The sequence below is a fragment of the Glarea lozoyensis genome (genome assembly GCF_000409485.1).
Source record: "Glarea lozoyensis ATCC 20868 chromosome Unknown GLAREA7, whole genome shotgun sequence".
Taxonomy (NCBI): Eukaryota; Fungi; Ascomycota; class Leotiomycetes; order Helotiales; family Helotiaceae; genus Glarea; species Glarea lozoyensis.
The window spans coordinates 1,543,483-1,555,921 of NW_007361002.1; the positions used below are offsets into that span (position 1 = coordinate 1,543,483).

General features: G+C 42.9%; 4 protein-coding genes across 4 annotated transcripts; 1 reads left to right on the plus strand and 3 right to left on the minus strand.

Annotated features, from left to right (window-relative positions):
* Positions 1-2,498: 2,498 nt before the first annotated feature.
* On the minus strand, positions 2,499-2,915 carry GLAREA_01702 (Histone-fold containing protein; the record flags this gene model as incomplete). Its single annotated transcript, XM_008088918.1, has 3 exons — positions 2,499-2,512; positions 2,565-2,833; positions 2,887-2,915. The coding sequence occupies 3 exons, from the start codon at positions 2,913-2,915 to the stop codon at positions 2,499-2,501; spliced, it is 312 nt and encodes a 103-aa protein (XP_008087109.1).
* Positions 2,916-3,664: 749 nt separating this feature from the next.
* On the plus strand, positions 3,665-4,286 carry GLAREA_01703 (Histone-fold containing protein; the record flags this gene model as incomplete). Its single annotated transcript, XM_008088919.1, has 3 exons — positions 3,665-3,690; positions 3,852-4,176; positions 4,227-4,286. The coding sequence occupies 3 exons, from the start codon at positions 3,665-3,667 to the stop codon at positions 4,284-4,286; spliced, it is 411 nt and encodes a 136-aa protein (XP_008087110.1).
* A 795-nt stretch (positions 4,287-5,081) lies between these two features.
* On the minus strand, positions 5,082-7,038 carry GLAREA_01704 (uncharacterized protein; the record flags this gene model as incomplete). Its single annotated transcript, XM_008088920.1, has 3 exons — positions 5,082-6,177; positions 6,230-6,774; positions 6,823-7,038. 3 exons carry the CDS (start codon positions 7,036-7,038, stop codon positions 5,082-5,084), a joined length of 1,857 nt encoding a protein of 618 aa, XP_008087111.1.
* A 3,006-nt stretch (positions 7,039-10,044) lies between these two features.
* On the minus strand, positions 10,045-12,098 carry GLAREA_01705 (C2H2 and C2HC zinc finger; the record flags this gene model as incomplete). The annotated part of the gene is made up of 2 exons (XM_008088921.1): positions 10,045-10,278; positions 10,350-12,098. The coding sequence occupies 2 exons, from the start codon at positions 12,096-12,098 to the stop codon at positions 10,045-10,047; spliced, it is 1,983 nt and encodes a 660-aa protein (XP_008087112.1).
* Between the last annotated feature and the right edge of the window lie 341 nt (positions 12,099-12,439).

The window sequence follows — 12,439 nt, forward strand, 5'->3', positions numbered from 1 at the left end:
TTGAAATGTAGTGCGAGAAATCATGTATGAACGAGGGGGCGCTTTTCTAACTATTACCATATTAGAGACCGCTTTAAACTTTATTATTTTGCAGCAATATATCAAATGAGAGTTCTAATATCATCTAGGCTTATCAAAGTCTCAATTTAAGTCTGCTTAGTATTAGTATATCTACCTCCGGCGTGTTGCGAACATATCGGGATATTCTCTTATAATAACATTATTAGAAAGCTAATTGACAAGCTTCCTTCATAGGCGTATTCAGTTAATGCTAGAGACGATTAACTTCTTATTCGGAAAATTAATAAGTTAATATAAGATTAAAGTAGATATATCGTCCGCCTATTAAGAGAGATATTTTCTAAGTCTTTTTAATTTAATTCTATTACTTTAAGTATTAAGGTTAGTTCTATTCTATATTACTTTACTAAATAGTAATATATCTTAGATATATAGATAGTTTCTATATCTAATTATAGTTTCTACTTCTAATTTTTAGATAGTTCCCCTTTTCGAGTTTCTTTAAATAGAGTAATATAAAACTATTATTATATATATTACTCTCTTAAATATTATAGCTTTAATAATAAATTAATTATAGTTAAAAGTACTTTTAAAAATATATAAAGAACGTCTAAGACCTTTATATATATCTTTATTAAATTCTAAATTAGTTATAAGAATTATTAGTTTAGTTATCTATAATGTTTTTATTTTATTTTTCTAGAAGATAGCTTTTAGTATAGATTAATACCTTAAACGTCTTCTTTCTAGCCTAATTTTTTAAAAGAGAGTAGCTATAAAAACCTAGAGCTTATCTTAGTACTACGAGTATATAAATATAAATTAACTTATTTAAGTAGTAATGTTCTACTTATATTAATACTAAATATAATACTTAGTCTTTCTATAATATTTATTATTTAGATCTATATATAAGAGTAAAGATAGAAATTTTAATATTCTATTAATTAATTTAGTTAGTTAAGATAATATTACTCTATCTCTAATATAAATCTATAAGTTATAAAAGTATATTTTAAAAGGTAAAGATATCTAGATATTACTTTTATAAGCTATTAAGTTTATAGTAATACTATTATATATTATAACTTATAACTAGAATATTAAAATAGTCTTAGAATTTTTTATATATATAGATAGAGACTAACTAGAATAGATAATATACTTAAATAGTTAAAGTATTAAGAGAGAATAATAATAAAAACTAAATAATTTTTTAATATCTATCTACTCTTCTAGAATAGATTACTAAAGTATTCTAATCTTAACTTTTTCTATAATATATTCTTTAAATTCTTAAGATTACTATATTTATATAAAGCTTATTAGAAAGTAATTATCTAATTATAAAAGTTTATAATTCTATATACTAGCTAATTATAAATTCTTATAACTATTACTATAATACTATAAAGTACTAATTTTACTTACTATTTAGCTAATAATAAGAATAATAAAGATAACTTTATAAAGTAAAAAGAAAGATAACTTTACAAATATACTATATTATATTATCTATAAAGTAAGAATTCTTTTTATAGTTAGCTTAATTATTCTCTAGAGATACTAAAAGATATTATTTCTTTTATAATTCTAGAACTTATATATATATACTAAGAGAATTAGTTATATATTATAGTCTCTTACGTTACTATCTAGTATTATAATATATTTCTTATTTATAGCTATAGTTTTTTATATCGAAGAAGTACCGACTTTTATTCTACCGACTTTTTAGTCCTATAATAACCTTAAACTTATTATTAGACTTCTTTCTTTTATTCTAGGCCTAAGTATATAAATCATTGTTCGCTATATTAAAGATATATAAATCTAACTATCTCTTTATTATAGAATATAACCCCGGAGAGGTATTTTGCTTTCATATTTCCAAATTAAGGTGTTTTATACGTCTAGATATTTTACTAATTTTTCATGACAAAATACAATTCACGACATCTGAATTAGCTTTGTTTGTCGTGGCTTTCCGGATGTTATTTAAAACTACTTAAACGGTCTGGGCAATGCAGACAGACAGACAGAATGATATTTCGATTTAGGGGTTTGAATTTAAATTTCATATTTGCAGCATCGATCCATAGTCGTAATTTGTGGCTCATTATTGTAGCAAGATAAGTGTACCGCATCGCATGGTAACAAACGCGTCCGCCGAATCCAGACGAGCCTGGTTCACAACAAACAGACGCGTAGAGAAAAACTCAGGCCGAATTTGGACCTGGCTGGCGATGCCTGAATTACCTTATAAGTGTCAACCTTGTCGCGTTGAAAACAATCTATCAGAAACCAGGAAAGCGCGTAATGGAGTTTGATGAAGTTCATATTGGTTTCATTATCCGCACCGAATGTCCCACCCATGCCAAATCCATGTGGCCCTATTTGTACAAAACACCAGAAAACCCCCAGACCCCAAAGCAACCGTTCGTAAAGCAGATGATATCCCCAAAGTGCAACGCTTAACCACCGAAACCTGCATCGGGAATTAGCAAATAGACATGGAAAGGGAACGCGTCGGTACGAACCATAAAGTGTTCTCCCCTGTCTCTTGAGCGCGTACACGACATCGAGAGAAGTGACTGTCTTTCTCTTCGCGTGTTCTGTGTAGGTAACTGCGTCACGAATAACACCTTCTAGGAAAGTCTTGAGAACACCGCGGGTCTCTTCGTAGATCATGGCTGAGATACGCTTGACACCTCCACGACGCGCAAGACGTCTGATCGCTGGCTTTGTGATACCCTGGATGTTGTCACGAAGAATCTTGCGATGTCTCTTGGCTCCACCTTTGCCGAGTCTGCACGCGATGGTTAGCCAAAAGGCTGAAGATGATGTGGAAGGAGTACATACCCCTTTCCTCCCTTTCCGCGTCCAGTCATGATGAAGGTTTATTGGGGGAGTGCTGATGAGGCGGTGTTTTGGCGCGTGGAGTGAAAAGTTTGGTTGATATGGAGTTGGTGCGAAGTGGATACTGGGTTTCAAAGTTGAGGATGACAAGGCGAGCAGAATGTTATATGTTATTCCCAAGTGATGGGTGCACAGACCACTTGCTTATCACAAAGCTCCAAGGTGGGAACTTGGGAACGCGAAACCGCGTAGGCTCCACATTTAAGCAAGTAGCGGCAAGACCGTCAGCACCGGAGTGCGGTGCTAAATGAACGAACCATGGATGGATCATTATTGGGTGAATAATAAACATTACAAGAGATTCATGGGAACTTGCAATGATCACATGAACTGTCATTATAGTTTAGAAATACACCTCCAATTAATCACCAATTCAGTGCACTATGTTGCGTTGTAATGAATACCGTCCCAAACTCACACTACCTGGCAGTACTTTCGTGCAGAGTCCATGGGTGCCACTGCCTGATTCTCGGTTGTGGTCAGGACCAATTGGGCTTAGCGCAATCACTTCTTAGATCAACCAATCAAACACAATCAAACGAAAATCAAGCGAGACGTGATCTGACGCGGCTAATCACTGCTTTCCAAGTTAAAGTACAACCTTCGCCCCTCCATCTTTCTTTCTCATCCACAATCAATCAATCATCCATCCACAACAACAACAACTCAACAACTCCATCTCAACCAAACACTTCCATATCAAATATCATCCATCTTCGCAATGGCCCGTACCAAGCAAACTGCCCGGTATGTCTTATCATCTTCAACCTCATCATCGCACAATGCGCGATGTTCTAGGTGTTCGCCGGTCGCGATCTCTCCAGATTGCGACCGTGGCACATCTTGAGCTTCAACTTTGACGCGTCTGACCTCACTCAACGCGATCCAAAGCTAACACCTTCGTGCAGTAAATCCACTGGAGGAAAGGCTCCTCGTAAGCAACTTGCTTCCAAGGCTGCTCGCAAATCCGCACCATCCACCGGAGGTGTCAAGAAGCCACACAGATACAAGCCAGGAACTGTCGCTCTCCGTGAGATTCGTCGTTACCAGAAATCTACGGAGCTCCTGATCCGAAAGCTCCCTTTCCAACGTTTGGTTCGTGAGATCGCTCAAGATTTCAAGTCCGACCTCAGATTCCAGTCTTCTGCCATCGGCGCTCTCCAGGAGTCCGTTGAGGCTTACCTTGTCTCCCTCTTCGAGGACACCAACTTGTGCGCCATTCACGCCAAGCGTGTAAGTACTTGCCTATCATTGTTCGCATATCATAGCTAATAACTTGTTAGGTCACCATTCAATCCAAGGACATCCAGCTTGCTCGTCGTCTCCGTGGTGAGCGATCGTAGAGTGTGGTATGATTTCTTGAATCTTTCTCAAACACTATCGACATGAAGCATCCCGACCTGGTCATCCAAATTCTCATGATGACTCACTCTGAAGGAACATATCGGGATATTTGAGGGGAGCGTAAAGGTCTGGGTCTGGGGTTTTCTATGGTTATGGCGTGGAGTTTATTTGCCAATGGGGCCTGGATTTTTAAAGGGTGTACATTACGAAGCATCTCGGCCAGCGACGGTGCTGAGCGTGGGGGCATTACAATTATGAATTTTACAACTACCAAATTGTTTCTATATCTGAATTCGTTTCTGTGAATCGTGACAAGTCTGTGATCTGTTCACCATTGGGAGTTGGAGGACTGGAGCCTCTGTCGCGTTGGCGGAAATTCGTTGCTAGTTGGACGCGCTCCGCATAGCCTGTTTGTTTTTATTGGTGCCTTGCTTCTCTCGAGCTCAAACCGACACACAAGCTTCATACTGCAATGGACAACCATGGGGACAACTCCTGGTGCATGTCTGTCTCGCTCATATCATTCCAAAAGGTCGAAAAGTCCAGGAAACTTTTCTTAGTCGTTGAGAACGGTACTTCTCCCAAACTTCGTATTTCACCTCTTTTTTGGTTTTTGTTGGCTTCAAGTCGATCCTCAGCTATCATGTGGAACCATGCTGTATAAAAGCAGAAGTCAGTTCCACTTCTCATATTAAAGGGGGTTGCTTGACTCCCTGTCATAGACATCGGTTATACTACATTTGCTCACTGTAAGCATCATGGGGTGTAATAACCGTATATGATATTTTGTAATCTCAAACTGTAAAACCAAACCATTCAGATGATCCCAGCGACGGGTCCAGCATCAAATCTGGAATCAAACCCATCGACTCTAGCATCGTCGCGTTAAAGTCTAAACCATGGGAGAGTAGCTCTGAACCAACAGAGCCGTCCTGTAGGTGCGCACTCATACCCAGCATGTCGATCTCCTTTCTCTCATTCTGAGCAATTTCCTTCTGGAATGATGTTCCTGGCGTGTAGATATTGTCAACAAATGCCGTGATAGCATTTAGACATTGCGTGAGAATCTCGACGCCCGACTTTGCCATAGCGCTTTGTTCTTGCATAATGGTCAGCCTGTAGATAGCTTTTCGCAAGACATCAAGGATGGTCCCAAGCATTCCTTGTGGTCCCGGTGCATGATCCAATGTTATAGCGGACAAGAATAAACCGGCGTTGATGGTAAAGAAGGAGAAGCCGTAAATTCTGTATTGGTGAGGTTTTAGCATCTCAAACTGACGCTGTTGAAACTCCAGAGTATCTACTGCGGCTTTCACGCCAGCTTCGCGACTCAGTGGTTGAATTCCTGCATGCGGTCGATGCAATGCAGTTATATAGGCGTTTACCACCACCCCGATCTGAAGACGTTGTAGGGGAAGATAAGGGTAGGATTCATCCCATGATAAGTCCGGATTATATGGCCGAAGGCATGCTGGCAGGCCATTCATCATAAACAGCACTTCATTCTCAAGACGCTGAACATTCTGATACCCTCGTATGTTTGACGTTACGGAGTTGAGTGACAGCATTTCGTGTATTTTGTGGCTCAGTGCATAATTGAATAGCTGATAAGTGTACGATGAGAAGCCCGACGAAGAAGGCATGGGAATCCTCGTCAAAGCATATGTCGGAATATCGCAATCGGTTGGGGTTGGGACGGTACAATCTGATCTGTGAATGATGCGCGGCCTTCCTAGCATGATTGCCATATGTGAATCCCAGATGAAGAGGCTCACCCATAGCCTTCTTTTGTACTCGCCGTACCATATCCGAGCAAGGACGTCTGTAAATTCTTCACCTGGGCTTTGGAACACTTTCGTTTCCCTATGCAAACCCAGGTCCTGCGCTTGTCTGTATTTGGATCAGCATGGGGCAGCGAGAATACTTTGAATGGACTTCACACCTGACAGCACTGTTCAGCACTCTCCATGATTCTGTACCCTGGCTACGGTTTTTGAGCCAAAGTCCGAGGAGGAAATTATGCTGGACAGAGGTAACAGTAGGGCGATTCTTTCCTATCAACTCCATGAGACTTGTTGCCAATTGGCTGTATCTAAAAGACAAGTTTTCACGAGCCCCAGACCCATCCACAAAAAGCAGTTTCGAGCTTTTTGACTCTGGCGGCGAGATTTGTAATCCGACAGCTAGCAGCTGGAAAAGTAGAGCAGGAAATTGAATAGTATCATTTTGAATCTGGTTAAGTCGTCCACTGGCAATAAATCCGGAGGCAGAATCCCATGCCGAGAGAGCCTTATTAAAGAAATGCTGTTCGATAACCAATGCCCAATCATTCAGTTCAGTGAAAAAGATGTTGACGAGGTCAGTCACGACATCATTTTCAGGCAATTGGCCGATTAACTTCTGATATTTCTCCCTAATATGCTCCGATATGGCATTTTTCGAGCCGTGGTTTGTGGATGCTATGTTGCCGTCTACCCGTAGCAAGGACTTGGGCTGTCAACAATGTCCTCATGGCCTCGACGAATTCCCACTTACATCATGAAGGCTTGACAGAGCATTTCCGATCGTAATATTGGAATAACCTACCTGATCGGCAAGGTCCGAGTGAACGGGGGAAGAGTCTACAATTTCACCATCTTGCGTCCTTTCCCAGGTCGAGGAGCCAGGTGGAGAAGGTCCTCGAATGACACTCGTGCTCCTTGTTACCTTTGGAGCAATCGAACTGGATACCGAGTTCAGCACAGACACCATCTAATGAGCAAGGGAATTTGACTGACTTCTCATAGCTGCACTTTTCGGCCGCGTTTCTGGCCTGACAGTGGTTGCATGGTTGTGAGCGATTGCACTACAACATGAGGAGTTATTTATCAGCCCAGTACTTTTTTCGAAAATAACATAGTCAACATAATAGTGTGGCTTAAACCTTTTGTTTTCTTCTTTGACATTCCCTGCAGGCGGTTATGGTCCTCTTGCGTTTGACATATGGTCGTGAGCTCATCGCCAAAAGTTGAACCACTCAATTTATTAGATGCACGTTACACCCTTTCTTATGTCAATTATATGTCACAAGGAAGTATTGTGAGAATACGATAGTCAGCGAAGTGCGCAAACCTAGTCGAGTGGTGTCCTATGTGGCTGTTGTTGGGCCTGTGTGGAGGAGAGGCGCTACCTTCCGACCAATTCATTCGGCCCGGATTCTAAAGCAAGCCATTTCACATTCGATTTTCCTACCAGCAACACATGTTGGCGCGTTAGGCGATAGCATAATTTGAAAGTGAATTATTTAATTGTTCAAGTAAGTATTGACATCTATTGGCTTCTCCTGCGATCGAAATACAAGTTGGGTAACAAATATGATCTTCTCTTTTTTGAAACAATGCATCACAGAGTAGACTCGTTGTTTATATAGGCTGTATATATATGCATTTTGTTTTACGCTTCCGTTGATGAGTGATACTTCGATTTCTCTCAGAGCAGTAATTACTTCTACGGACTAGAACGCCGATGTGATTATTGGGTGATCTGCATTTACTTTGACGTAGGCCCAACGACGACTGATGCGGAAGAGATAGAAACCAATCGTACTATGTCTTTGATTTCGCATTGTGCTTGCCTCGTGATTGTGTCCTTGGAAGTATATACGCCAGCGACAACAAACTATTATAAACTAAGTTGCATAGCATAAGCCAACCAGGTCCAGCTGTCTTCGAATAACATAGTGTCTCTGCACCCTAGCTCTTGGTGCTATTTTGGTGCACAATTAACTCCGAAAGAACATTCCCATTTCGGCCGAAATTGTAACTTCAGGAGCAGCGAGTTTCCACTATAACGCTCGGTAACAACCAATAAGTCCTAGCGGCATCTGAAGGTAATTACGTGGGTTGGCATTGCATCTGACTGCTCTTGCACTGAAAGTATAATGGAATAAAAGTCAACACGTCCTCTATTTGTGGAACTATGTAGCTTTGATACGACAATGGGCATCGGGAGTGATCTCCAAACCTAGCATCAGCGATCACAGAATGTAGAAGATCAGAAGCACTTCTTTTTGTTCTCTTAACGGATCCAGAATCAAAGATAATATAGTAGATATTTATAGCCAACACACTGCCTAACGTATATTCTATAGTTTTTGATCTAAAGAAGCGTAGTTGTATGCTAACACCCGTTATGTAGTCACAGAGGTGTTGGATGTTACGGAGAATGTAGAAGATAGGTACCAACATGATAAACGTTAAGCAAAATTCGAGTTTTGCTACAATAAGGATAAGTTGGTAGAAATACCACTGACGTGTGTACGGTCACTCTTGTAGCGTCCTCGTAGAATAAACAGTCATTTAAACAAGAATTAAGTGAAGTAAAAAAGAGGTAATATAGACTTTGATTCCAGACTAGCCCCCACCTTTTTTAATAGTTCGTTATTTGTTGGTAACAAAGGTCAAATTCAGGGACCATAGCATTTGTATACTAATGTGAAATTAGTATATTGCTTGCTTTCTACTAGTCTTGAGGCTGCGACAATTGAGTGACAGCGGGATCCCACAGTCTTTACGACTGTGTCTACATCAAGAAAGAAAAATATAACTGTCATACCCATGTCTAAGCAAAATATCTGAAAATATCACATTATTATTTTTACGTGTATACCTCCGTAGAAGTACTTTCCTACAATTTGACGATCTAGAATCAGCTATCTAGAACCCTCTCCAATTGGGGAGCGCTAGCACTAGCAGATATACAGAAAACAGAATCAGTAAAGGAATCAAATCAATTAATTATTCAACTATAAATCTCTAACAATTTGCCATTTTCTTTTCCCCGGGCCCCTTCTCTTTTCCTTCTTTACCCAGCTGGCATATTCCCTGATGTAATGTGTACTAAGATTACGAAGATGAGTAGAGCACTAACTGCTCCCAAAGTTTTGCTCCTTCTAATTAAAATACAATAAATACGGCAACGAGACAAGTTTGTTACATTCTAGTTTAGAAGCCAATGACTGACATGATCGCTTTTCCACCCCTCCTCGAAGAGAAATTCGAAGATGCTGTTGGTACAGAAACACATCAGGGTATGCTTTGTTGATGGCACAGGAGCCTGCCGGCGCCAAACCCTCAACCCCGCCGACATGGAACGCAAAATCGTGACATCAAATTACAAGACTGATATGTCAAAAACAAATGAAAGATGCACGGAGACAGGTCCGATGATGCAATCGAAATTTTACGAAGAAGAAAAAAAACCAAGCCGGAAAACAATTTGTTGTACAATACACCCATTACTCCGCGGTGGTACCAAAGTGCGCATTTCGTAAGAGAACATAAAATCGTCGGATCGTGATGTCATTGTATGTCGACCCCTCTTTCCACATGCGCAGGTGCCAATTGACAAATCGTTGTGCTGCCATCCATCAGTGGGATGGATGAAATCGGGGTGTGGAGTGGCTTGTGAAGCGGGTGTGGCTGATGATTCAACGGCGGCCGGGCGCCAGCAAGGTATGGTTACCCGAACGGAGCTGCCGTCGCTCTTCCATTAAGGTCCATGCGTCGCAGATTTCTCCGTGGTGCGCACACCTGCGACACAGAAGTTTTTAATAGCAAGTCGTCGTCGGGCGAGGCCGTACGGCGCAGGAACCGCTCTCGTGGTTCATTCGAAGGGAGCGAGGTGTGGACGGTGTGACAACCAAGGTGACGAACGTGGTAGGAGCAGGCGCGTGGACGAGGACACGGATTCAGGTCAACTCGGACGGAACAACGACGTTCAATCATGCACACGACGCCGGCTCTTGTTGAGCTCGATGTGCTCAGGGTGGACTACGCGCAAATGCCGAGTAAGGGCATCGTTCCTGCTGAAAGTCTTCTCTTCGGTGCAGATGGGACAGTGCACCTTTTGCTTACGGGCGTTGTGTATCGTGTCCTCGTGCCGGGTCAGATCGTACGGCCGCGAAAAGATGGTATTGCACGGCTTGCCAGTCGACGGGTTGATTCTCTCGCACTGTGGTCATGTCCGTTAGTATATCTAGATTGAGCCTGTGGGGAAGAGTCGAGATGTCGAGATGCACGTACCTTGTGAGGCCCTGCCTGTGAGTTCCGTTGCGCCGCTGAGGTCATCCCGCCTTCGTCTGCTCCGCTCCCCATCGCAGTGGAGTTGCGATGCCCCTCTCGCTTGTGCCGCTGTAACTTCGCTGGTGTATCGAATCGAAGGGTACAGCCGTGGTACGTGCAGGTGTAAGTGCCTGTGTCGGCCGAAGAGCCAGCTGGTTTCTTCAATAACTCCGGCGATTCTGGCGCAAAGTCGCTACCACTGGATTCCATCGACGTGAGCGTAGCGGGGAAGTCCTCACTGACGTTGGAAATATTGCTTGTCTGTCGGTGGGTTTGGGGAACGAAAGGATATTGTTGTGGGATCTGTCGCGCGGGGACTGCTGGGGTAGCAAAATTATAACTGCTGCTACGCTGTTGTCCACCGTTAGACGCGGTAGAATAATTGGAAGAGCTTTCCCTCCGTGAGGTGGCCATGCTCCCGAAACTTTGTTGCGAGAGGGATGGGACTTCGTCGGCCTCAGATGGCTCATGGGATATCCTTGGTGTTTGTCTGTAAATTGGCGATCGACGTTCTTGTTGCGGGAATAGTGGTGTCTTCGCGTCCTCCTCATCTTCGTTATACACTAGATTCACATCCTTGGGTGATATGGTCTTGGGAGCGGTATCTTCTGGCGATGTCCGCTCTAATTGCTGTTGAAGTGCCCGCGCGTCATTCGCTGCCTTCTGCTGTTCCCTGATGTGCGATGCAGTCCCAAACCGTGCATTATTTGGTTGAGATGCAAAACTATTGCTAGTGGGTGCCAGCGGGGAGCCTTGTCGAAAGGGTGATCGTTCTCGGGATGGGATCGTGAGAGGGGTTTGCATATTCGAAGCACTCAAATGTTGGTTATTTGCTGCTTGAAGTCTTTGCGAGAAAACATCGTTGTGCGGTGAGACTGGAGTTGCCCTGATCGAGGTAGAGAGAGGAGCGGAGGTGATTTGAAAATTGGGATTGAACAGTTCGTCGCTGTAGATATCGGTCATAGTCCTGTCGAGTTTGGGCATCTGTCTGTAACCTGAACGAGGAGAGAGTAAGTGACTGTTTGACCAGAAATCAGTGTTCGAATTCTCACCATTCTTCTGCTCGTCGGACGACTGTGGCGGGGATGAGTCACTTGCCACCGCCATTGTTCTCCTGCTCGGGTTGCTAATCAGCTCTGGAGCAGGTATCAGATCCGCGTTGCCTAATGGTTTTGGCAACGATTCTTGCGCCATCGAATAGGCCAGATTAGAATTGTGGTAGAAGCTCTGATATTGTGGTGTGATGAAGTTTTCTTGGAGTGGCGTGTGTATTGGGGTCAATGGCTTGGATGTATTCTGCTGGAAATCGTTAAAGTCATGGTAAATTTCGCCGGCTACTTGAGGATTCGAGGTATTCGAGGTGTATGGTGACGATGGTCCCGCTGACCCTAATGAGGACAGCGAGGACTCACGGTGGTGTGCTCTCGTCGTCGACGTTGGTGTGAGTTGGCCGTGCGAGAACCAGCTGTTGCTCTGATCAGCCTGCATCGGCAGTCGCGATGGACTCGAGTGGTAAGGCGCCGGTGGGTAGTCGAACAGAGGCTCGTCACCACCAAAGGTAAATATATTGCTCGTCAGGTTGACGTCGGTAAATAAAGGTTGATTGGTGTTGATCTGGTTGAGGTTGTTCGATGCTGATGGTATCGAGGAGTTCCAATGTTGTGGTTGAGGAATGTGTGGAGTCTGGGGGTGACGTCGTACAGCCAACATGCTAGAGGAGAGAGAGGTAAAGCAAAAATGCTAGTGGCGGCGATCGTGCTTTGTATAAATTCCTTGGATGACTCGTGGACCCGGACTGATCGGAAAAAGCAAGCGAGCTTGCTTCTGGAATGATCGAGTCGGGAGTGTGGCTCGGCTCTTCTGATTACGAAGACGAAAACGAGATGCTCGAATGGAGAAGACGTTTAGTGGTTGTAGTCATCAACGGTCAGTATTGCTCAGAGACTGTTCGTTTATATCTCGGGGTTCGTCAGCTTGGCTTGGTGGTGGTGAGGTGTGCAGAGCGGGCGTTCGCGGGTTATGTGTGCTATGCCGTGGTGTGTTGGTGTTGG